At 35.6% G+C, this 27,235-nt stretch overlaps 1 protein-coding gene across 1 annotated transcript in view; it reads left to right on the top strand.

Moving 5' to 3' along the window:
- BPTF (bromodomain PHD finger transcription factor) overlaps nucleotides 1–27,235 on the top strand; it is a 141,867-nt gene that overhangs the window by 89,602 nt on the left and 25,030 nt on the right. The window contains exons 10-21 of the mRNA XM_008566473.1: nucleotides 5,291–5,420; nucleotides 5,835–5,973; nucleotides 9,140–9,319; nucleotides 10,403–12,710; nucleotides 16,959–17,083; nucleotides 17,770–17,898; nucleotides 19,788–19,938; nucleotides 20,393–20,435; nucleotides 23,210–23,456; nucleotides 23,812–23,973; nucleotides 24,189–24,340; nucleotides 25,269–25,377. Of these exons, the coding sequence (XP_008564695.1) occupies nucleotides 5,291–5,420; nucleotides 5,835–5,973; nucleotides 9,140–9,319; nucleotides 10,403–12,710; nucleotides 16,959–17,083; nucleotides 17,770–17,898; nucleotides 19,788–19,938; nucleotides 20,393–20,435; nucleotides 23,210–23,456; nucleotides 23,812–23,973; nucleotides 24,189–24,340; nucleotides 25,269–25,377 (3,875 nt within the window). The remainder of the gene's footprint in view (nucleotides 1–5,290; nucleotides 5,421–5,834; nucleotides 5,974–9,139; nucleotides 9,320–10,402; nucleotides 12,711–16,958; nucleotides 17,084–17,769; nucleotides 17,899–19,787; nucleotides 19,939–20,392; nucleotides 20,436–23,209; nucleotides 23,457–23,811; nucleotides 23,974–24,188; nucleotides 24,341–25,268; nucleotides 25,378–27,235) is intronic.

Raw genomic sequence — 27,235 nt, forward strand, 5'->3', positions numbered from 1 at the left:
GCGGGTGGGCCTTGACCAAAATGATACTAATATTTCATCTAGAATAGTTAAAGTACAGTAATAGCCAAAAAGGGAAGTAGGTGTTAGAAAAAAAAGGAATGGGTATTAGAGCATGTTTTGAGGATACAATAATCAAAATAATTTGTCCTGCAGAAGAAACAGTGGTGGATTAGAATAGAGAATTCAGAAATAGACCTAAACTCATATGGGAATTTAGCTATGGGAGCACTGCACATCAGTAAGGGGTAGAGGGCATAATTGGGGAAAATATCACTTAGATCCCTGTCTTAGCAAAAACATTCAGATTGATGAAGATTTAAAAAAACAGCAAAAACTCTAAACACAAGAACAAAGAAAACTTCAGTAAGAAAGCATGAATTAATTTATGTTTTTGTTGTGATAACTTTCTTTTTAAACAGATATAATACCCAGAAGCCATAGAGGAAAAAAGTGGATATATGTATTTAAAATTCTGAGTGGAAAAATATTATTATAATCAAATTCAAAAAACAGATAACAAACAGAGGAAAAATATTTGTACCACAAATGGAAAATTTTCTTAATTGACAAAGACCTTTTATAAACGAAAAGGATTGATAGTTCATTACAAACAAGTCAAAAGATTTGAACAGGAATTTTGCAGAGAAATAAATATGAAAGGCCAGTAGACATAAAAAGTGATTACTTCTCATAATTAAAGAACAATACAATAGTATTTTTTATTTCTCAGTTGGGCTAACAGTTCGGAAGGTTGATGCTCAGCTTATGTGAAAGTATGAGAAGGCATGGTGACTTTATAATTGATGGTAGTGTGAAGTGCACAGTTTTGCGGAGCAATTTGCACTGTCAGCATTTTATGTGCAAGAACTTTTGGACTCAGCCATCCCATCAGTGGGGAACATAGGAGGATACTCCAGAAGTTTACCAAGAAAAACATAAAATGTTATTTTAGCTTTGAGTGTAATTGCAAAGCAAACACAACAAACCTCTGAGCACCACATGGAGACTGGGAGTGAAGTTGAAGCTCAGTTCATTCTCCTGGTCTGACTCTCAGTTGACCGTGGACATGTGCAAGGAAAACCTGCCACCCAGTGAGCCCGCCAGTATGGAGTGGCAGCTGGAGGCTGCGCAGTTCCAGCCTAAAGAGGCTTCCTTCCTGGAGCCTCCAGGCTACCAGCAGTAGCAAAGATTTCTTTTTTTTTTTTTTTTGTGACTGGTAAGGGGATCGCAACCCCTGGCTTGGTGTCGCCTGCACTGCGCTCAGCCAGTGAGCACACCGGCCATCCCTATATAGGATCCGAACCAGAGGCAGGAGCGCGGGAGCGCCACCCTCTCCCGAGTGAGCCACAGGGTCAGCCCAGTAGCAAAGATTTCTGCCCCACAAACGACTGAGCTCACTGAGCCGCTGCTGTTCCCCATAAGGATTGTCTTGGTGGCTGTAAGAACAACAGATTTTACTCTGGGGTAGCTTGGCATCACAGATTAGCTGTGATTCCACCTCCCTGGCCTGGCATCCTCAGCAAAGTGAAGCCTTTGTATTTGGTGGTGAGAAAGGACCTGTTTACCTTGTGAACACCAAGAGCACAAATTGAGCACCCTGCCCAGCTGTGAGCTCCCAGAATGTCTCTGCACTAGCTCTCCACACAGTGCTCCATTCCTGGCCATTCACTGTCAGCAAAGATGGCTCAGTTGTGCTAGACCTGGCCTTTCAGAGGTGTGTAGAAGCCAAGCCCACAGAAGCTCTCTGAAAAATGCTACTTGGTCCTGGTGTAGTCACTGTCTTCCTTCCTCCGGTAGGCTGAGACTCTCAGGTTATTCCCTTTGCCGCGCCTGCAGAGCTTGTCCCACTCCCTAGTTCTGAGAGTGCTGGCAAATGGATGGTATTTGAGTCAGGAAGTTAGTTCTCTGTAAGACACCACTCCCTTTCCCCTCCTCCCATCATTGACAAAAATCTGTAAGAGCCTTATGGAGTTGTGTGCAGTTAGTAGGCCTGAACTCTCGGCCTCGGGGAGGGTGCATTCTGGGGTCCTATAGTCATAGGGACACAAAGACCTCTTAAAAGTTGGGAGGGAAGGATGGAATAGGGGTCGGGGAGAGGGAGGTGGAGATAAAAAGAATGAAATTCTCTCCCACATCTTTCCAGCACCACTACCCCAAGGTGACAGGTCTCTTCTTTTCACATAGCTGTGCATAAGAAATTGACTATATCTGGTTAGGGTGTGATAAGAGTAATTCTTCTTCTACTAGAGGTTTTAGAGACAGAAGCTTCTCTATAGGTTTTGGTTTAGTCTCTGTTTATGAAAAATATTCCCATTCATGAAAATCTAATCACCTAAATGTAGAGCCTCACCATAGGTCTGCGCATTACTGGTAGGTGCAGTGAAAACTTTTCCTGCCTGAGAAAAGAGTATGACCTATGCCTTACATCTAATGATCAAGGTGGACCTTCCTTCCTGACCCTTCCTCTCACCAGGGAGCCCTACGGCGGCCCTTTCTTTGTGGATGTAGGAAGCCTAAATTCTGTTTGTGGACCCTGTGAAGGTTTTAAAATTCCTCGTACTAGCAAGAATCAGAAATATTGGTTGATAAAATAAAAGTTCAGATTTGTTGTTCTTTAGAAGGAAAAAACTCTAGAAATAAAGTATCCTTTAATAGGGCACTGGTTCAGTAAATTATGTCAATGCAGTGTTATACTTTTTAATTCTTTAAAAAGATCTGTGTATCTGACATAGCAAGATCTTTTAGCGCAGTTATTCATTGGTTAAAAACTAGTGTGTGTGTATTGTCATAAAGAGATACATAAATGCTGGTATATGAATGAAGTATTTCAGGAATAAATCACAAATATTTGTTATGCGGAGACATGGGGAAAGGATAGCACTTTTTGTCCTCTTTGATTTTCCCATTATCGAATTGTACATCTACTTATTTTTGTCAGTTGGGGTTGTCTGGGTTGTAGGTTGAGATTTGGTCATCCTGAGTATTGCGTTTTTATCTTTTTTGTTTATTTTTCAAAGTTAAATGTAATTTCTGCCTTTCTATCCATGTATTATTATTTTTTTTATCATAGTAAAACATATAATGTCAGAATTTCCACTTTAAGCATTTTTAAATATACAATTGCATGGAGTTAATTACATTCACAGTGCTGTGTAACTACTACCTCTATTTCTAAAAGTTTTTATCATCTTAAACATAAACTCTGTACCCGTCAAGCAATAACTTCCCATTATTCCTTCCCACCCTGTTTTGGCAACCTCTAATCTACTTCTGTCTCTGAACATTTTTTTTTCTATTTAATTTATTTTTTCTTAATTGACCCATGATAATTGTATATATTTATGGAGTACAATATGATATTTGAGTCAATTTATACTATGTGCAATGATCATAGCAGGGTGTTTAGCATATCCATCACCTCAAACATTTGTCATCTCTTTATATTGGGAACATTAAACATCCTCTCAACTAGCTACTTGAAGTTATACAGCAATTTGTTGTTGGCTATAGTCTCCCTATAAATGCTATATAACACTAGATCTTATTCTTCCTGTCCTTCTACAATTTTGTATCCAGTGACCACCTCTCCCTCTCCCCCCTTCCTTCCTCCCCTTACTAGTCTCTAGTAATCACTATTTTACAGTCTGTTTTTATAATATCAACTTTTTTAGCTTCCACATGAGTGAGAACATGTGGTATTTCTCTTTGTGCCTAGTTTATTTCACTTAACATAATTTTCTCCAAGCTCACCCATATTGCTGCAAATGGCAGAATTTCATTCTTTTTTATGGTGAGTGGTTTTCTGTTGTGTATATATGCCACATTTCTTTATCCAGTCATCTGTTGATGGACATTTAGGTTGGTTCCTACTATTGGATATTGTGAATAGAGCTGCGATAAACATGGGAGCGCAGGTGTCCCTTCAACTTGATTTCCATTCCTTTGGATATATACCCAGTAGCGGGATTGCTGGATAATATGGTAGTTTTCTATCTGTAGTTGTTTGAGAAATCTCCATACTCTTTTCCATAATGGCTGTACTAATTTACATTCCTACCAACAAGGAATAAAAGTTTCCCTTTCTCTGCATCCTAGTCAGCATTTGTTATTTTCTATCTTTTAAATGATAGTCATTCTAACTGGGGTGAGATAATATCTCATTGTGTTTTTGATTTGCATTTCTCTGACAGTTAGTGATGTTGAGCATTTTTTCATTTACCCGTTGGCCATTTATATATTTTCCTTTGAGAAATTTCTGTTCTTCTCCCTTGCCCTTTTTTTTTTTTTTTTTTTTTTGGTCTTTTGTCTTTTTCCGTGTCCGGCAACGGATCGCAACCCTCAGTGTTGCCCCCGTACCGGACCGGGGACCGGCAACGGGATCACAACCCTCGGTGTCGCTCCCGCGCCTCGCTCAGCCAGTGAGCGGGAACCGGTCTGTATGTGGGATCCGAACCCTCGGGTGGGAGCGCCGCCGCGCTTCCCAAGCGGCGCACTATCCAGTGCGCCACTGGGCCGGCCCTCCCTTGCCCTTTTTAATTGGATTATTTGGGGTTTTTTTCTATTGAGTTGTTTGAGTTCTTTGTATATTCTGGATATTAATCCTTTGTTAGATGCATAGTTTGCAAATATTTTATCCCATTCTACAGCTTGTCTTTTCACTGTTGATTGTTTCCTTTGCTGTGCAGAAGCTTTTTAGTTTGATATAATCACATTTGTTTGTTTTTGCTTTTGTTTCCTATGCTTTAGAAGTCTTATTTATAAAATCTTTGCCCAGTCCTATTTCCTGAAATGTTTCCCCTGTGTTTCTTCTAGAAGTTTTATATTTTGGGGTTTTGCATTTAAATCTTTAATCTGTTTTGAGTTGATTTTGATATATGGTGAGATATAGGGGTCTGGTTTCCCTCTTCTGCATGTGGATCTCCAATTTTCCCAGCACCATTAATTGAAGAAACTGTCCTTTCCCCCATGTATGTTCTTGGCTCCTTTATCAAAAATCAGTTAGCTATAGGCATGTGGATTTATTTCTGAATTCTCTCTTCTGTTCCATTGGTCTATATGTCTGTTTTTGTGCCAGTACCTTGCTGTTTTGATTACTATAGCTTTGTAGTATATATTTGAAGTCACGGAGTGTGATGTCCCCACTTTATTCTTTTTGCTCAGGACTGCTTTTACTGTTTGGGTCTCTTTTTCTTTCATATAAATTTTATAATTGTTTTTCCTGTTCTGTGCAGTATGTTACTGGTAATTTGATAGGGATTGCATTAAATCTGTACTGTGTCTGTATTCTTAGGTTACACAGGATGACATCAATTGAAAGAGAAGAGAAAGAGAAAGTTAAAAAAAAGGAGAAAAAACAAGAAGAGGAAGAAACAATGCAGCAAGCTACATGGGTAAAATATACATTTCCAGTTAAACATCAGGTAATTTTGTTATAAGCTTTTAAAATAGTATTAGCCATTTCTGAAACTTTTATTCTGCATCTTTGAACACTCAATAATTTTGTTTTACTCTTGATGTAATCTTTTAATTAATATAGTTGGGACAAAGTACATCTTCCTGGTAATTTTATAAGCACAGGTTTATCATAGTAGAACATAAGAGTGTTACGAGACCAATTTGTTGAAACTGTTATAAAACTGAAATTGTGTTAAATTTTACATATTAGAAAGGAGTATTGAGTTCTTTCATAAATCTTTAATTTCTAGTGAAAATTGATTGGTAAAATTTAATTAACTTGCCTGTTAACCTTGTTTGGTAAAAATGTATAAAACCACACATGCTTTATAGGCATTATCATTCTTGTTGTTTAATCACAGTGCTTTCATTTATACCAGGTTTGGAAACAAAAAGGAGAGGAGTACAGAGTAACAGGATATGGTGGTTGGAACTGGATTAGTAAAACTCATGTTTATAGGTTTGTTCCTAAATTGCCAGGCAATACTAATGTGAATTACAGGAAGTCATTAGAAGGAAGTAAGTAAATTGAAGTTATTTTTTTCTGTGTAATTGTTTCTGATTTGTATTATTTCTTATAAATTTGTAATATGTTGACCATATTTTAGATAAAAGTGTTTTTCTGAAATTTTTAATAATATGTGCAAAATTACTAATGTAGTTTACAAATTCTAAAGTTTTAAAAATTACCTTTATTCATAGGATTTTTATATCTAGGATTTAACGATTATAGAATAGAACTTGTATTTTACAAAAGGCCTCAGCCACCTGAGAAATGTTTTCCAAAATCTTAAATTCAGTACTGATTGACTTCTCAAGGAATCACATATCTGGTAACTTAACCATTACTGCATATAAAAAACCAGAAGGGAAGTTTTAGAGGTTTCCGTAACATTGTCAGGTAAATGAGCTATTCAGTTTTTACTATTAACTGAAAAACATTAGAGTTTATTTTTTATTTTTTTTATTTTTATTTTTTGGCAGCTGTCTGATATAGAGATCAAACCCTGGACCTTGGTGCTATCAGCAACATGCTCTAACTGAGTTAACTGACCAGCCCAGACCATGTATTTTTAAACTCCTGTTAAATGAGCAAATTATTTAATGGCAATGCTAAGTGATATATTGAAGTTCACACAGATACGGAGTGGTAGAACCCAGGCTAGAACCCTTGACTCCTGGCTTCCATTGCCCTTTTTGCTGTCTACCATGTGGACTCTCCTTTGTTACCTAAGCAGTTTTCAAAAGCAATTCTGTTAGCTACATAATATAATTTGCTAATTTACACTGTGATGTGCTCTTTCCTATGAAACCTATGTGAGGGGATTATATAGTGCATGATAAGTGATGTGTACTTACCTAGCTAACCGATTTGGCTTCTTTGTGAATGGTCCTTGTGAAACCTAGACTGGTAGATTTGTGAAACTGTTAATATGGGAAAGTTATCATTGGTTTATCTGTTAACAGGAAAAATATGTTTTTATAAGGCTCACTGGAATTTGTTTTTATAGGGCCTAGGAACATCTTGGATATAGTAGATGCTCAATAAATAATTAATATTTACTAAATAGAAATATCCAGTAGTCAATTCTATTATTATCTAATTATAGTCACACTTAATATACATTATAGTAAATTCCAAAAGATCATTCAGTTTTTTTTATTACCATCGCTCCACTTACCCATGTGGTGCTTAGAATTATAGAGAGCCTATTGTTGAATTATATCTAACCTGGTTTGACCTGTGTAATAAAATCCAGATGATTAGTATACAGAATATTTTGACTCTTGCAGATTTGTTTTATAACCACTTTCCTTAGCATAGGGTTTTTTTATTGTTCAAATGCTGGGCCTTCATCTAGTCAGGTACCAAGTTGGTCTTTTTTAATCTTTTCCTCCCAGATGGTAGCAGGGGAGAAAGCATCAGTGCTCATTGTCCAGGGATCTGGGCTTAGTTTAACTACAGAATAGGAATTAGAGTGAAGGCAGTCATAGCCACAAATTAATAATGTCAGAACTCTTGGTCCCTATAATAATGGCTAATCTAGTCTGATGGTGTGATGGAGGTACAAGTGTGCTGAAAAACAGGGAGAAACACAGTTGACGGAACACTCGACATGGTGTCAGAAGAGCAGAGTGTTAGGTTGTTTGGATGCTGACTGTGTGTCCCTTGTCTCTAACCTCTAGCATAGCTCTAAAACTATGCATTTTTGTTGCATGTTCAATTTAGGCTTCAGTAAAGGATAAGTATGATATTCTTTATGGCAAGAAGACCTTTAGCATGGAGTTAAAACATTATATAGTTGTCTCTTTTAAATATCAGGATTCTTATAGCTTTTAGAAGGGGTTGCCACTGCCGTATAAAGCTCTTTTTGAGCCACTGAAAAACATCAGAAAAAGTTGCCAAGTTCTATGATCAAATCCTATCACTCTCATTTTAGTTGTCGCTTCCTACTTTTTTTTTTATCCTACGGTGTTTTAAACCACAACCCAGAAATCATGTTATTTCACCAAAAGAAGTTTAGTATGTATCTCTAACTGAAATGAACATTTTTTTTTCCTATAATCATCTTGCCATTATCACATTTCAACAAATTAACAATAATTAACAAATTAATCATCTGATTCTCAGCTCATTTTGCAATTGCCATAGTTGTCCTAGAGATACCTTTTTACTGTTGGCAGTAAATCAGGTACAGACAAGGCCACACATTGCATTTGGTTATTTCTCTTAAATCTTTTAGTCTGTGATAGAGGTTTAAATGTTCTTAACCTGGAGTCCACCTGTAAACTTGAAGAGGTCCAAGAGTCCATTGAAATAGATTACAAAAGTTTGTGTAAATACTTTTTTTCTAGGTAGAGGATCATAGCATTTATCCAATTTTTTTTTTTTTTGTCCTTTTTGAGACCGGCCGCACCGCGCTCAGCCAGTGAGTGCTGTGAGCGCACCAGTCATCCCTATATAGGATCCGAACTCACAGCGGGAGCGCTGCTGTACTCCCAGCACCTCACTCTCCCGAGTGCGCCACGGGCTCAGCCCAGCATTTATCCGATTCTAATAGGGTTCTGTGACATAAAGTATGTTAGTTAGGAACCAGTGATGCAGACTTCTGGAATCATCGAGATTATATTTCGTAAACAAAGTTTTCTGAAACACATCTAAAATATGGTCATTTCTTTTATGCTTTAGGTCAGCCAGGCATATAAGAAAGTATATGGTTGCAGAGGATAGAACAGTGATTGGTCACCAGAGACTGGGTAGGGGATGGGGAGAAGTTGGTCAACAAGTACAGTTGGATAGGAGGCACACTAAGATGACTGTGGTTACTGGTAAGGTATTATGTATTAAAAATAGAAGATAGGTTTTGAATGTTCTTTCCATAAAGAAATGATAAATGCAGGAGGTGACGTATATGCTAAATACTGTGATTTGATCATAATATAACACATACGTATTGAAACATCAAAATGTACCCCATAAATAATGTACAATTACAGTGTGTCAACCTTTAAAAATTAAAAATTTTAAAAAGAAGTATATGGTATCTTTAACTTTTGTTTTAATAAAAAATAACAAAATATAACTTGCTGGAAAATAAATACTTGATTATTTCCACTAAACTAGATATATTAAGTTGCTAATATTGGAAATACCTTTAATTACCATACACATTGTTCTTTTTAGCCAAAAGTAATATGGATGAAAATACAGATGAATCAGATAAAAGAAAAAGTCCACGAAGCCCCCCCAAAATAAAAACAGAGCCTGATTCTGAGAAAGAAGAGGTAAAAGATTCAGATGCTGCAAAAGGAGCAGACCAAAGTGAAATGGATATCTCAAAGATTACTGAGAAGAAGGACCAAGGTAAGGAGAGTGGAGCAAGGAGGGCAGCCTGGGGCTGATAAGAATGCACTGGATCAGGTTCCCACAACAGGTACTGCATTGTCTTTTTTTGATAACAGCTTTATTGAAATATAATTTATATACCATACAATACCCAATTAAAGTGTAAATTGGGTGGTTTTTAGTGTATGCACAGAATTGTTTAACCATTACCACAACCAATTTAGAACATTTTCATCACCCCAAAAGGAAGCCTCATACCCATAAGCAGTTACTTCCCAATCCCTTTCCAAATGCTCCCAGCCCACCAATCTAGTTTCTGTCTATGCATTTGCCTATTTTAGACATTCCGTATAAATGGAATTAGACAATATGTGGCCCTTTGTGGCTGGCTTCTTTCACTTAGTATAGTATTTTCAAGATTCATCCATGTTGTAGCGTCTATCAGTGCTTTATTCCTTTTTATTTCTGAATAATATTCCATTTTATGAATGTGCTGCATTTTGTTTATCCATTCATCAGCTGACAGATATTTGGGCTGTTTTCACTTTTTGGATAGTAAGAATTATGCTGTTATGAACATTCACATACAAGTCTTTTTGTGGACATATGTTTTCACTTCTTTTGGAAATATACATAGGAGTGGAATTATGGGATCATATGGTAACTTTTTGATTAACCTTTGAGGAATTTACATTGTATTCTATAAAAAGTTTTTTTAAAAACTAGGTAAGCTAGGTAATGCATGCACCTAAAGATATTGTGTAACTATAAAAGACTACAAAATCTTACATGAAGGTACTGCTGTCTTCAGTAGTTTGTCACATACTAATTTTTCATTATGTCATTTCATCATTTTTAGATACTAAGAATGAGGATATTTAAATATTTGGCATATGTGTGTTTTGTGACCTTTTATTAAGTTTACCCCTGTCCATTGACCTGTTTTAATTATATATGAGGAACTTTGAAATATGTAGATATTTAAAATTAAGCTCCAGAGTGAAAATAAGAAAAATAGGTACTTTTAGAAATTAAAATATTCTCGTGAATTCCTCATTCCAGAGCAATGATTATATTTATATAACTGTCTTTGTTTTACAGATGTAAAAGAACTTTTAGATTCTGATAATGACAAATCCTTCAAGGAAGAACCAATGGAAATAGATGATGATGTGAAAACAGAGGCACATATAAATTGTCAGGAAAGTTCTCAAGTAGATGTGGTCAATGTCAGTGAGGGTTTTCATCTAAGGACTAGTTATAAAAAGAAAATAAAATCATCCAAACTAGATGGACTTCTTGAAAGGAGAATTAAACAGTTTACACTGGAAGAAAAACAGCGCCTCGAAAAAATGAAGTTGGAGGGTGGAATTAAGGGTATAGGAAAGACTTCTGCAAATACCTTAAAAGGTCTCTCTGAGTCATCAATAATAACAAAAGCAAAAGAAGGGTGTCAAAGTGACTTGCTTATACAAGAACAAAGCCTTAGTGCAAGTAGTGATATGTCTGAGGACTTGATTCAGGGATGTTCACAAAGTGATTCCTCAGTTCTTGGGGTCACTGATTCTAGTCATACCACAAACAAACTGTATCCAAAAGATGAAGTGTTAGATGATGTCTCCATTCAGAGCCCAGAGACAAACTGTGGGAAACAAAATTCTATTGAAAATGACATAGAAGTTAATCTCTCTGAACCTGCCAGTAAAGGCCAGGAACCCAGTAAAATTATAACAGAAGGAAGTGATTTTTTCATTGATGACTCTAAACTAGACAAAGTAGGTGATATTGGTACTTTGATCTATAAGAAAAAAAAACCACATATGCTGGAGGATAATGACACCATTATTTTTCCTTCCAAGAGCTCTTTACTGCCATCACTACCTAAAAGTTCCAGTGACAGAGATGCCCCATCTCTGTCAAAAGCAATGGACTTTGAAGGAAAACTGGGATGTGACTCTGAATATAATAACACTTTGGAAAATAGTTCTGATACTCTGTCTATTCAGGATAGCAGTGAAGAAGATATGATCGTTCAGAACAGCAATGAAAGTATTTCTGAACAGTTCCTAACTCAAGAACAAGTTATCACAGGCTTGGAGCCAGTGAAATGTGAGTTTGTTTCTGATAAGTCAACTGGAAACTGTGATGCCAGGCTGCAGGGTAAGGTAACAGAAGCAAATGGTAAAAAACCAAGTCAACAGCAAAAGTCAGAGGGGAGACCAGTTAAGAAATGTATTGATCAAATAAATGTGAAAAATATCACTGATAAAAAGAATAATGAAAATCGAGAGTCTGAAAAGAAGGGACAGAAAGCAAGTACATTTCAAATAAATGGAAAAGATAATAAATCTAAAGTATATTTGAAAGATGAATGCTTGAAAGAAATCTCTGAGAGTAAAGTAGTGAGTGGTAATGGTGAACCAAAAGTTAATAATATAAATAAAATATTTCCTGAAAAGGATATTAAGTCCCTGACTGTTAAAGAATCTGCTGTAAAGCCATTCATTAATGGTGATGTCATTATGGAAGATTTTAATGAAAAAAACTTGGAACCAAAATCGCATTTACTGAATTCTTCAGATGCTGAAAGTGACTACCGAGATAGCCTTGAGACCCTGCCATCAACCAAAGAGTCTGACAGTACACAGACTACCACGCCTCCACCATCTTGTCCAGAAAGCAATTCAGTGAATCAGGTAGAAGATATGGAAATTGAAACCTCAGAAGTTAAGAAAGTTACTCCATCACCTATTACTTCTGGGGAGGAATCTAATCTCAGTAATGATTTTATGGATGAAAATGGTCTGCCCACCAACAAAGATGAAAGTGTCAATGGAGAATCTAAAAGAAAAACAGTCATCACAGAAGTCACCACAATGACATCGACAGTGGCCACAGAATCAAAAACCGTGATCAAGGTAGCAAAAGGTGATAAGCAAACTGTGGTCTCTTCTACAGAAAATTGTGCCAAATCCACTGTCACAACCACCACTACAACAGTAACAAAACATTCCACACCTTCCACAGGCAGCAGTGTGGACATCATCTCTGTAAAGGAGCAGAGCAAGACCGTGGTCACCACAACAGTGACAGACTCACTGACCACTGCAGGAGGCACACTGGTAACATCGATGACTGTGAGCAAAGAGTATTCCACAAGAGACAAAGTGAAACTGATGAAATTTACAAGACCAAAGAAGACTCGCTCAGGTACAGCTCTGCCGTCCTATAGAAAGTTTATTACCAAGAGCAGCAAGAAGAGCATATTTGTTTTACCTAATGATGAGTTAAAAAAGTTGGCCAGAAAAGGAGGAATCCGAGAAGTCCCTTATTTTAATTACAATGCAAAACCTGCCTTGGATATATGGCCATATCCCTCTCCTAGACCAACCTTTGGTATCACTTGGAGGTATGTACTTTAAAATGTATTTTGGGGAGCGAGAAAATTTTTAAAGAATTATTTCATAAGAGTATCTCTTAAAATCTTCTTAAAAGAATATCTTTTTAAAAATGAAATAACAGATAAGACAGGGAACCATGTATTTAATGGCCAAAGTTAATTATGGAAATAAAATACAGAAAACTTCGAACTCAGCCAGCTGGTAGGTACTGAAGTTTATGTGGGGAAAAGTGTTTAAAGACTTAAAATTTAAGGGAACCCTTTAAAATTAAATTCAATTTTAACTTTCACAAGACAAAAAGAACATGTCAAATGTGGATTTTGTGGTCTAATTTTCCAAGTTATTGCCATGTATTTGCTCTGGGAACAAGATAATCCCAGAATTGGCTAATCAGCACCTTTCTGGAATGTTTGTATCTTATTTCTATTGGGTAATTGATAAACACATAAGACTAGGAAACATGCCTGTAAATTTCATGAAGTTCATCATGTGGAAATCTTCCTAATGTAATTTATTTGCATGATAAACATTTGTTTTTGAGTTCTCTGTTATTTATGTAAGAAAAGGTAGTCTCTAAGATTCCTTAGGAATTTTTTTGAAATCCAGAAACAGTCCTAATTTAAAATTTTCTGGGCACTTTAGATTTGGGGGATGAGTCCTGAGTACAATGTTGACAGTTGTAAAATCATGTAGTTTTATACTGGGAAGGGACTTATAAATCCTCATCTTTTATAAATGTACAATAGTTTGCCTATGGCTACATAGGAACAGAATTAGGAATAGTGCCCAGTTTTCCTAAGTCCCAGTCTAATATTTTATCTGCTATCACATTTCACAAATTTGTCCTTGCTTTGTCCTTTTTCATGTCTTTGTCTTTATCTTTCACCCTTATAGTATGGAACATAAACATTGAAAACATAAGAGTTCTAGGAACGTGCTTAGACATCAGGGTTGATCTTAGTGGCAGTTAGATTTTGCTAGGATCCTGAAATTATTATTTTAGCAAGTTACTGAGCAGACTTCATTTCTCTTTAGGCTTCATCTCTGTGTGTCTTTTAATATGTTTCCAATTTCTTTGAGTTAAAATCACACTTTTTGGTTTCCTTTATATTGCTATCAGCTAGTATTAGAAAAGACCAAAAAAAAAAAAAGTAAATAAGTACTCTCTATAAAGGAATTAATTTATTAATACAACCAGTCATAGTTTGTTTGACCAAGTTTTTTATAACTCATCTTTTGATTTTAAATAAAATATCATCACTCCATTACACATTCAATAGAGACAGCTGAAAAGTACAATTTCTCTGCAGGGCCTGCAATGAAGGATTTGCAGAATCCTGCAGGGAATCAAGGAACTCTTCATTACAGTTCATGGATTTGTAGGATTACTCTGCACTTTTCTGCTTTCTTCATTGAGAGCGGTCCCAAAATGTATCCTTGACTGTCCTGCAGGTAACTTCTTTCCCACTGGAAAAGTTACTGTGTACAAATACTTTAATTAATATGACTTAGCAGTTGTGGAGGCCGACCTTTCTGCTATTTTCTATTCTGAAACAGAAGGGAGGCTCAACTGGGAAGCAGTTTTCTCTGAACTCTCAAAGAAAACTAGTCACCAGTCCTAATCCAAGTGTTGCTTGGGGCCCTTTTCTGCACAGCTGGGTTTCAGGATCCTTGGATTATTATGTTTTAATATGCTCTGCAGCACAATTTGTTTAGTTAATTTCTCATTTTTTAATGGAAGGAAATACCTTCCTGTACATTTAAACAGATATTGCCTTCAAATACTTGCTAATGTCTTAATTTGCTGAAGTTGAGAGAAACATCCCTTCTGTCTAATGGAGGCATGGGTAAATATGTAAATTATTCTCAACTTTAGAATGCATTTTTTAAAAACATATCACTGTAAAAACCATGCGTGTGAAATGCATTTTTATACTAACACTTGAATAAAATATGTCTGATGCTTCGAGTAGAAGCTAAGAATGCCAAAGGTGCATGTATGATCTTTATTAATTTAATGATTAGACTGAGCAACATTTGAAAAGTGAAATTTTTCTCATAGACTCATTAGGGCCTTTCCCCCTCTACACTGTCCATTCCCTTCTACACTTTTCCCCAGGCCCTGATTCTGTGTTTCCTTATCACTTGGAACTGGTATTTGTCCTCCCCAGTGCTGCCAGAAGGATGCTTTCAAAGTGCCCATCTATCTCGTGAATATTCTGACTGAGGCGAGGGACTTGCTAACTACTGCAGGGAGAAGAGGGGAAAGCATTTGTCACCTGTAGATCACATCTGTGAGAAGTACTTCCCTTTACAACCTACTCAATACTGGATAGTTTCAGAGGCCTTAGTACATAGCCTTTCCTGCTCTTTTTTAATTCTTCAACTTGGTGCAGCACATTCTGGCTTCCGCCTTCCTCTCTTGTGCCAGCTTCATCTCTTTCTGCACTTCCACATCCCTTCTTTCCAGCCATAACATACTGGATGTGGTTTCTGGGAAGAAGTGCACACTCTTGCACTCTTACCTCCTTAGCATATGTGTGCCCTTTGCTTTTGGTCAGCCAGGCCCACACCGTTAACTTGTCCTTTGAGACTCCAGCAAAGCTCTGGTCCCCACCCCTGAGCCTAATCAGATGTCTGTGCCTTTCCTTTTCCTTCCTTTCAGTTCTTTGAGAACACAGAGAAAGATTCTAATTCACTTCTGTGTCCACATCTCCTTTCACATAGTCTAATACATAGAAGACACTCAAATATTTTTTGAATGAGCAGACTGATATATTCGTGGTAATTCATGAGGTGTGTTCCTCCCCTGGCGTTATTTCCATTTTAAAATAGGGGTGCCTTAAAGTTATTGTTTGACCATAGAGAGTGATGAGGGGGAAGAAGAAAAAGAATGAGAACAAATTTTCTTTCCAAGTAGATGTTCATATGCTTTCTCCCATGAGACTAGAGTTCCCTAGGAATTTCTATAGGGTGTGATCTGAAAGTGACAGACACTTCCCCTCTTGGTACATCCCCGCACTAGTTAACATTTCCCCTCTAAGAGTTGTTCTATCTTGGTCAAAGGATTCATAGTGTGATAACACAACAAAGAATGTCACAAGTGGAAATGGGAAGTTAAGAAGCTGCAATAACTTTTTGGCTAGTGCTTTCCCTTTCTCACACTGTTCATTTTACCAACGTAATGTTAACAGGAGAAAGCATTGCCTTTCAGATACAAAGTTGTGTAAGATTTATCTTCTACCTCTGTTAGAGGAGGAAACTATTTTCATTTTATAGGCTTTCTCTACACTGCAATCAACCAGTATATTTATTTAAGTAATGTGAAAATGTCAGCAAAATATTTAATTGAAGATCCTAATAAGAGAATTGATAGCCTAAAACTGCTTTAAAATGTTTTATAGTGAATTCCATTTTAGGACATGATATTCATTGCAGTTGAGTACATTTACTTTGAAATGTGTTTTTGGTACTATTTTAAAAGAATGTCTAAATTATTCAATAACTTAACCCACAATGCTTAGGAAAAAACAGAGACTTCTTTGTTACCTGATTAGTAACTAATACAGTATTGTCCTTTTTCTAATGATGTTCTATTTTTCATTGTAGGATTCCAAAACTACACTAATGTTGTAAAAGTTTTATCATATTAGTAGTATTCATCATCCAGTAGTTCATGTTTTGAGGAACCACCATTTGGATATAAAATTTTGTGTCCATTTGGAAAGGTCTTATTTGATTTGCAAGGGTTTTTGGTTTTGTTTTGCTTTTTGAGAAAATTTAAACATTTTCAGTTTTTTTATTTTAGCAAAAATTAATCAGTCAAGATTTTATCCTTCTTCAAAACTCCTTTATCACGTTTAGTAACATAATTATATATTTCTCTATATTTGCTTTTTATAAGTTTTCTAACAGATATTTTGGAATTAGGTTTAATTTATATATAGTTCTTATAAATAATTTATAAATTATTGCCATATCAACCCTACAATGAAACATGCTCACTTTACAAATTTATGTGGCATTTGAAGTGAATATAGACCCTTTAAGTTGTTAGATGCATGTTACGCCTGTGAACAAAAAAGCTCTTCTTTTAAGGGACATATAATGCCATAAATTGTACAAAACCATATTATGAATACTGAAGTCATAATGAGGACAAGAAACATAATCCTTTGGTTTAGTTGAGTGTGTGTTTGTAGCATATATATATACACACACGTACATGTATAATTTTTCTTGGGTTTTTCTTTCAGGTATAGACTTCAGACTGTAAAGTCCTTAGCTGGAGTGAGCCTGATGTTACGGTTACTGTGGGCGAGTTTGAGATGGGATGACATGGCAGCCAAGGCTCCTCCAGGAGGAGGGACTACCCGGACAGGTAAGAGGGGGTTATTTTCTAATTTAAGTTTAAAAGATAAAATTACTTGACTGTTCATTTAATTTTAAGCATCTCTGTTATTTATTAAAATAAAATGCTTATGTTTTAAAAATACAGCTTTGCTGATGTTTGGCACATGCTGTAAAATCCTGGGGGCCAGGGGGAGGGTTCAGATTAAAAGGTGAGTCATTTATGCATGAACCAGTTCACATTTTAAAAATATATTTATTATTTCAGACTCTGAGTCATTGAAACTGAGACTTCTAGAACCCTGCACTTGCTGCTTCTGTCCTAGGGTTTTTAGTATTTTGACTAAGTACTGCCACCAGGAGCTAAGCTCCACCTAACAGCATTTTATTCAGTTTACACATTTTCAGTGAGGAAGAAGCTCAGTATTGTTGCAGCCTAGCCTATAGTTATTAATTAATCAAATGCTTCCAAAAGTTTATTTCATGTTTGTCTATTTTTTAAAGTACCAGATGTTGTACCGTTTTAGTCTCTCAGTGCTTTAGGGGGTTATTAATACTATGTGATTTAAATCAGTGATCCTATAGTTATTAATTAATCAAATGCTTCCAAAAGTTTATTTCATGTTTGTCTATTTTTTAAAGTACCAAATGTTGTACCGTTTTAGTCTCTCAGTGCTTTAGGGGGTTATTAATACTATGTGATTTAAATCACCATAGAAACATCTGAAACTGAAATCACAACAACAGAAATAATTAAGCGACGAGACGTTGGTCCTTATGGCATTCGATCAGAATATTGTATCAGGAAAATCATTTGCCCTATTGGAGTTCCAGAAGCACCAAAAGGTAAGGAAAAAAATAATTCTATTCTTTTATTATTGACCTGTTAGCCTTTTCTTTTATGAATTGAAATTTGATTATAATTGTTTCCTCAACTCTCTATTCAATTTTTGAAAAAGGTATTTTTTCACTACTACTATATATTTTAAAAATGATATTTAAGTAGTGTTCACATCAAGATTCCATTAGGCAAACATTGATGCCTGCAGGTACTGTGCCAAACCCTTGTAGGGGGCAAAGAGGTATAATAATACCTTTTGTAATTAAGATGTTGGGGCGTTGGTTGACACCAGGCCATCAACTCCACGAGGGCAGTCGCCTAGTCTGTCTTGTTTGTTGCAGTCCTGGCATCTAGAGCAGAGTCTGACTTATAGGTGATCAGTAAAGATTTGTTGACTCAAGGGTTAAAACTGTTGTGAAATACATAAGTGCTCTGGGTAGAAATAATCTAAGAGGCATAAAGAGGTACTCAGGAAACATTTATAGAGCATCTACGTAATAAGCACAGAGTGGCAAATACATGGAAGAATGAGAACCGACCCGACCTTCTTTGTTCTCAAAGAAGCAAAGAAAAAGTTATAGTGTTAATGTGTTAACATAAGAAAGATTAATAAATGATAAATATTGGAGAAGCAGCAAGATTAACATCTCGCAGATAATTATGAATGTCTGCCTAGAAAATTCACAAGAATCAAAAGTATTAACCCTAAAAGAAGTTCAATGAGGTGTCTAAATTGAAGATATACGAATAGACAGAAGTCAATAATTTTATTTTATATGACCAATAAAAATATTTAGGAAAAAATCTATTAAAAGATGTGTAAAAACAAATATGTCCTTAGATAGAAACATACCATTTTATAAAAGTTAGTTCTGCCCAAGCATATACATTTAATATTTGAAGCTTGATTAAATTAACTTGAAGGTTTATCTTGGAGAGTAAATGACTAAAAATGACTATTTTGAAAAGAACATCAATAAGGTGGCACCTGTCCTAGTAGATGGTAAAGTATTAGCATAATTAAAACCATGTTGTCCTAGCACAGAAATGAACAGCTCAGTTGATAGGCAGAGACACAGATGGGAGAAGATATTCCTGACAGGTCTTTAATCTCCTTATCCCCACAGCCTTCAATGCAAACCACCGCGGTCTCCTCCAATCACTTTTTCTTGGCTTGTGTCACTTTGTATGGTCCAGGTCCTATCACTGATACACTTTCCTTCTCCTTGTTCCCTGAACATATGGGAAGGTTCATTGCTTGTCCCTTCCTATTCTTTTATTTTCTAAATCTTACTAGGAGATTTTATCTATTCTTAATAGTTTCAGATCTCCCATTTATACTGGTAACTCTCAAAATCCCCCTTCTCAGTGTGTGATGGGGAAATATATATTGCCATAGTTGTACATGGCAAGGACACCCAATCCAGCTGTGAGGGGAGCACACCAGGCTTTTGAAGGAAGTTGTACCTGTGTTGGGGTCTAAAGAATGCATCGGCATTAGTCAAATGAAGGGGAGGGGTGTCTAGAAATAGTGTTCCAGGCAGAGGAAACAGGTTGTGTAAAGGCTCATAGGTCTTATATCAGTGGTCTGCAAACCATGGCCCATGAGCCTTGGCCCACTGCCTGCTTTAGTAAATAAAGTTTGATGGGAGGACAACCACACTTACTCATTTATGTATTGTCTTTAGCTCCTTTTGTGATGCAAAAGCAGAGTTGAGTAGTTGCAACAGAGACCATCTGGCCTACATAGTTTTTATACCATCTGGCCCTTTATACCATCTGGCCCTTTAAGAAGAAAGTTTGCCAAACACTGCTTTTCATGATAGGAGATGCCAGACTACTCTAATTTTGGTAGCTTTATTGCTTAAAATACTCTGATTTTTTTTTTCCAAAGAAACACCTACACCTCAGAGGAAAGGCCTTCGATCAAGTGCATTGCGGCCAAAGAGACCAGAAACGCCCAAACAAACTGGCCCTGTTATTATTGAAACTTGGGTAGCAGAAGAAGAGTTGGAATTATGGGAGATCAGGGCATTTGCTGAGAGGTAAGGAAATGGTTAACACCTGGTCAGATATTTGAAGATTTTTATCACTTCAGAATTAAAGAATTATCACTTTAATAGTTTATTCGGTACAGCCTAGTAAATTTCACTCCACCTATTGATTTAAGTGCTAGCTGTGTATAGTGTTTTAAGGTCCTGTTTTTATGGGGTTTTTTTTTTTCTTTTTTTGTGGCTGGCCAGTAAGGAGATCTGAACCCTTGATCTCTGTGGTATAACACCACACTCTAACCAACTGAGCTAAATAGCCAGCCCCTGTTTCTAATTTTTCATGTGTTGTTATCCATTCGTCAAGTTTCTTACAATTTTAACTGTTTTACTTTTAAATTGAAATAATTTCATGCATTTATATGATGTGCAAGTCAACCAGGTTTCACTTATATTAGCTGCCAATGCCTAGTAGGGTAGTTCCTGATAAGTTTTCCTTTTTTTCCTGCAGAGTGGAGAAAGAAAAGGCACAAGCAGTTGAGCAACAGGCTAAGGTTAGTGAACAGAAGAAGGTGGAGGACTTCAAGGCCCAAACAGAGGCTCCCCTAAAACAGCAGCCATTGTCTGCCCAGCAGGTGGGGAAGTTGGTACTAGTCCCACCTGACCACACATTTACATTTTTAGCCAAATTCATGCACACCAAAAGCACAATGATAATATACTCATGTGGGTTTTTTAAAGTGTATCTCACATATATCTTAATTTCATTACTTGAAATTAGCTCTGTTGGGGTGGGGAGGGAGGATGGGGAGAGGTTGGTCAATGGGTACAAAGTTGCAGTTAGATAGCAAGAGTAAGTTCTGGTTTCGTGTTACTTAGTAGGGTGACTATTGCTAATAATATTGTATTGTATATTTCAAGATAGTTAGAAAAGAGGATCTGAAATATTATCACCACAAAGAAATGATAAATGTTTAGGCGATGGATATGCTACCTACTCTGATTTGATCGTTAGACAATGTATTGAAACATCACACTGTATCCCGTAAACATGTATAGTTAATATATGTCAGTTATAAACAAAATTTAAAAATAGCTCTGTAGGTACACCAAGCTGTGGGTTTGCAAGAACTGTACATATTTGGAGGACATTGAAATAAGATTTCTATTTTTTATCTTTATAATTCCATGGGTAGTTTCTAGAAATAATTTTTTCCTGCAAAATGAATCTCCCAATCTCTATAGTCTATGAAAAGCAAATTGTACTGAAACTGTAAAAGAGTTTATTGTAATTAATAATCATAAAGTTACTGATGGTTTCTTAACGTTTTTATACTGTAAATAATATACCTTATGTGCCTAAATACTTGGGACCCCTTATTCCTATTGAGAAAATACTATAAAAGTTTTTACCCAATTTGTATATATAAACTTTGAGAATATAGATGAAATAAGTACATGTATTTACAGTATTATGAATATAGTCACACAATTATTTAAAAATCACATACATAAACTAAAGTGTTCATTTCAAAATACTTTTTTCTCTCACATTTTATAAAACAGTTTTCAAATTGTGTAACTTTCGGCTTACTGTAGGTCCTTATCTCCACTTAAATCAAAGTTTGAGGTAGATAACAGCACTTTTAGAGTCTACGTATGATGCTACCTTTCACAGGAAGTTTATCTTGAAACACAAATATCTATTCATATAACAACTGGCTAGTTTTGTTTTTCATTTTATGAGTGTGTTTTGTCATCTCTGCAATGTAACCTAATTTAGGTATTAGTTTTTAAAATTTCTTTGAAATGCTTATTTACAAAAATAGCTAACACTTCCAATTTTGAAAGCATATCCCCCAGTAAATGCTAAATATGTGTTTAGTTTCTTTGCCTCCTTTTTTTTTCTTTAAACTGATTTGATCAGGTGATATTTCTAAGTATCCAAAACTAAACTCCTTTTCTTCTGAGGAATGAAAAATTATGTGAACTACCTCTCATTATATTCAGGTATATAGGGTATGTACAAAACTAGTCCTAAAAAAATTGATGTGATGTCATAGGTAAGCAGTTTGCAATGGCAAGAGATAGTGCAGCATTGGAATTTGATATTACTAGACATCCCAGCTCCATCATTACCTATCTCAGCTCTGTGGCCTTGAGCCGGTTATGTAACCTGTCTGAACTTCATTTTCTTCATCCGTAAAGTCACAATACTAGAAATCATATTGGGTTGATATGAACATTAAATAAGATAATGAAGGCAAAGCATCTGCCACAAGATTTACAATAAGTCCTGCCTATTGTTTTTACATGCATAAGCTCACCCTATTACTCAACAGACCACTATTGAGAAGCTGTTAGAAAATTTCAGCAATCTATAATAAAAGATATACCAATTCTCATTAATAAACATGTAATTTTTAGAGATGAGATTATATCAGTATATAAAATAAAGTACTTTTCTGTAAAAATGTTTGAACTGAATAACATAAGAAGTCTAGAAAAATTTTTTTATTTTCAGCTTGCTTGAATGTAGGTTTGCCAACTTGAAACATCACACTGTACCCCATAAACATGTGCAATTATTATGTCAATTATAAACAAAATTTAAAAATAGTTCTGTGTATACATCAAGCTGTGGTTTTACATATTTGGAGGACATTTGAAATAAGATTTCAATTATTTATTATCTTTACAATTCCATGGGTAGGGTAGTTTCTAGAAATAATTTTTTCCTGCAAAATTCCGATCTCTATAGTCTATGAAAAAGCAAATGGTACTAAAACTCAATAAGGGCTTGCTATAATTGATAGTCATAAAGCTACCGATGGTAAATATTGACATACTCTTTATGACTGAATAAATTAACTTGGCAGTAGAACAGAAACCTTTTGCTGCTCTTATCATTAGTGGTGACTCTCACCACTGAACAGCAAGGTGTTCCAGATTACCCCCATCTCTTGTAGTTTCAGTTTGAAGCTTGGATGTTTGTACAGACCAGAAAAACTTGATCACATTAAATTTTCTGTTATGAATAACTTAGTTATTCATAAAATACAAGGGTATTTCAAAAAGTTTCTGGAGAAATAGAATTGAAAGATAATGCAAATCTTGCCATGAACTTTTTGAAGATCCGTCATATATGTGACATAGAGACATGAAATTAAATTCAAGGGTAAATTTATATGGGCATATTTTCTTTTTAGCAGCAAAATAACTTGGAAATTTGGTGTGGTTTCTTAGGCTGAGAGACATTGTGGCTGGACTTCTTGCAGAATGATACTGTTTTTATTTAAAACATATTTTCTCTTTCTGACATTTTTAGAAACGATTGGAACAACAGAAGCCTACAGTAATTGCAGCTTCAACTACATCCCCAACAAACAGTACGACCAGTACCATCTCTCCAGCACAGAAAGTCATGGTGGCCCCCATAAGTGGCTCAGTTACAACTGGAACTAAAATGGTACTGACTACCAAAGTTGGATCTCCAGCTACAGTAACATTCCAGCAAAACAAGAACTTCCATCAGACCTTTGCTACATGGGTTAAGCAGGGCCAGTCCAATTCAGGTAAACAACCGTGATTAAATAAAAGATTGCTTTCATTCAGGAAAAAATTTTCAATTCTTTACTTACTGAAATGAAACATTTCTTTAGAAAATTGTTTTTCTTCTGCAGCTGATTGAACAAACAAGCTGTAACAGTTGGTTCATTGCAGATTATATTCATAAAATTACATTAGCAAAACTCCTCTCTTACATTACTTCACTTTCAACATTTACATAGCTCACTTTGAGTGGAGAGGAATGTTTTTATTAAAAATACAGAATGAGCCACATTTCATGCATTGGTGCCCTTCCTAGAAGTCACTACGTTGCTGGTTATTTTAAATCTAAAGCTTATTAAATGTCTTATACCCCATTAGCCACCAGCACAGCTGCCACATCTGCTACAACCATTGCCAGCACAGGTCAGACGTTCCAAATTACAGGCAATCCAGTCACTATGGCAGGAAAAGTAATTACCAAACTGCCACTTCCTGCAAACAGCAAGATTGTCGCTGTAAATGTGCCAGCAACCCAAGGAGGTAAGGGAAATGTGAAGAGTGTTAATTCACATTTGCCAGATCATACTGTTGCCATTATTTTTCATTTCCTTTCCACTGATTTCAGTCCTCGGATCTCACATTCTGTGTAGCCCACTATAAACCCCTGCCACACATAGTTTCTCCTCAAAACTGAGCAACGCTTAATGCTTTTCATTAAAGGGACTCTTGTTAATTATTTCTTCATCTTTTTTAAGGTGTTGTTCAAGTACAGCAGAAAGTCCTGGGTATCATTCCATCAAGTACAGGTACAAGCCAACAAACCTTTACTTCATTCCAGCCCAGGACGGCAACAGTCACCATTAGGCCCAATACCTCAGGCTCTGGAGGAACCACAAGCACTTCACAAGTAAGAATTCTTCACAGGCTTCTTTTGTTTTGAAATGTTGAGCGCATCAGGTTGAAATTTGTAGAATGGCTTCTACCAAGATTAATCCAGCTAATTTTCCTTTGCCTTTTATTCAGTCTCTGCCAAAATACTGATTTGGGAAAAATCTTTTTTTTTTTTCCTGAAAAGTAAAAATGATACATGAAGTATTAATTTTTAACAGGTAATTAATAGCACATTAATATAGTTTGTAAATAATAATAATTGCTTTCTATGATTTTATAAAGAAAATTCGTTTACATAAAACAATGGACAGCAGTGGACCACATAGGGAAATGTGCTATGTAGTGTAGTTAAGAAATAGAACGAAAAATACAATCTATAGCACTATAACTGGTTTGTTATCAGCTGATATGTGCACGTGTTAAATACATCATTTCTTTGGTGCTGCTATTATGGAAAAGGTCTAAAGTTTTATAGACTTGAAAATGTTCTGAACATAACTATAAGACTGAAAATAACATGCTCTCTAGTGTCTCCTTTAAAACTATGAGAGAACTTTTGGTTTCTGATCTTACTATTAAATTCTCTGGGTTGCAGCTATGGACTGGAGCTTAGAGAAGACAGGACTCAGCATTTTCCTGTGAGCAGTAGATACAGAACAGAGCCTTGCTGGGTCTTGTTTCTTCCTGTTAGTCTGTAGGCTGTTCTTGATGTCTGTGGCAAGGAATTTCATATGATCTCCTTTGAATTAAATTTAATTTTCTCTCCTCAAAATTCCATCTTTATTCTGATACTGAATATATTTAAAATGTAATGTCCACAAGCCTCTGTCATTTCTGTAGACATTTTTATCAGTATAGAATGTTTAAAGATCTTGTGTTCTAAGTCCATCATGCTTTAGTCTTGTAAAAACATTTTCATTCATTGTCTTTTGTGTCATTTATAGGTCATCACAGGGCCTCAGATCCGCCCTGGTATGACGGTGATCAGAACACCACTCCAACAGTCAACACTAGGAAAGGCAATTATTCGAACACCTGTGATGGTACAGCCAGGTATTAATCCATCCAGTGTTATCACTTTGCATCTAAACAACCAGTCTAGGAAATCTGTCATACTCTGTATTTGGCATTCGACATGCTAGAAAATATCAATTTGAACTAGTACTTCAATGCATATTAAATTCATAATCCATTGTGGGATGCATCCATAGATATTATTTCATTCTTGGCATTGTCAGTAAAGGAAAAACAGGTTCCAGTATGTTTATTAAAAATGTAGAAGAAACCTCTAATAAATGGAATATGTAAGTTCAAATCATTGAAATAATGAAAATGAGCAAAGAAAACAGTATGTATGGCAAAAGATGGAGAGAAAATCAAGGAAACAGCAAGAAAACAAAATATAGTAAAACAAAATTACAAAGCCAATGTCAGACCTTCATTTATCACAATTAATGTGAATAAGTTAAAACTACTGTATTAAAAGTTGAAGACTGTAAAGATTGAGTAAAAAAAAAAAAAAATCAAAGGAAGAAACCCTATACATTTATGGGAAACATACCTAAAATTAAATAACCACAAAAGGTAAGTGAAAATATGGGATGGGCAAAGACATGAAATAAAGGCCACAAAAAGGAAAAAAAAAGAAAGGATAAGGGTAGTCCTATTAATATTGGACAGAGTAGAATTCAGTGTTTTAAAAAAAATAAAAAAACAGTTATGATAAAAAGTTTCATTCTGTATTGTCTTAAAGATAAAGATTGCGATGAAAACCTAACCTTGATTCTTTATGAATTAAATAAGATGTCATTGAAGTGTATAAAGCAACACTATTTGAGATCAAAGAGGAATTAACGGGAGCATAGTAGACCACAATTAGACTATGTATCAACTTTTGTACCGATAGGAATGCACATTCGTTTTAAATATTTATGGGCTATTTGGTGGAAAAAATGGTCCTTGCGCCATAGATAAAACCTTGGTAGATTCCAAAAAGTAGAATGTTTATAAGCCACATTCTTTGTAGTTAAAGTTATAAATTAATATTAAGATATTATACTAATAACCTTTACTTGCTTGGAAATTTTAAAAAACATATGTTCTAAGTAACTTTTATGTTAAATGAGCATCAAATATGTAATTATAAATTACCAAAGAGTGGCTTTAAGCCATGTTGACAAAGCTGATCTCAGAGGCAGATTCAGTTCATTCAGGAGATATCTGAACACCTACTCTAGACAGTTGAAATACATTGGTGAACAAAAAAAACCCCACATTTTAAAATCTTAATCAGAAAAATATATAAAACAAGTGTTAAAACAATAGGGAGGAAATAAAAGTAAAAATAGTAATAATTAGAAAACAGAAAAGGCAAAAAATATTAAAACAGACTGTTCTTTTGCAAGTCTAATCTTGAGAAAAGGAAGGACAATGCCAGTTCACAGAACTAGGAATGAGCTTTTTTAAGTCAAAAAAGAACTGTGTGCAAGTGTCTTTGAGGTGAGACTTCCAGAATTCTCACTGTCCATACTTAGGAACCAAGTGTATGTGAATAGCAAGGCATAATTAAATGCTGTGCTTATAAATTGAAAATCTCAATGACTCATCAAAGGAAGAAAATGGGAAAGTTGTCATATTATCACCATCAAAGAGGAATTCTAGACTTCATGATTTTATAGGTAAAATTCTTTGAAATGGTTAGGAAACAAATAATTTCCATATTAAAAAACATAGTTCCCGGGCATAGGGGGAAGGATAGATAAAAACTTTCCCATTCTTTTTACAAATTTAGCACAATTCTAAGATGAAACATATCATAGTTTTTTGGGGTTTTTTGGGGGGTTTTTTGTCTTTTTTCGTGTCCGGCAACGGATCGCAACCCTCAGTGTCGCGCCCGTACCGGACCGGGACC

The sequence above is a fragment of the Galeopterus variegatus genome, unplaced genomic scaffold, assembly GCF_000696425.1.
Source record: "Galeopterus variegatus unplaced genomic scaffold, G_variegatus-3.0.2 Scaffold243, whole genome shotgun sequence".
Classification (NCBI taxonomy): domain Eukaryota; kingdom Metazoa; phylum Chordata; class Mammalia; order Dermoptera; family Cynocephalidae; genus Galeopterus; species Galeopterus variegatus.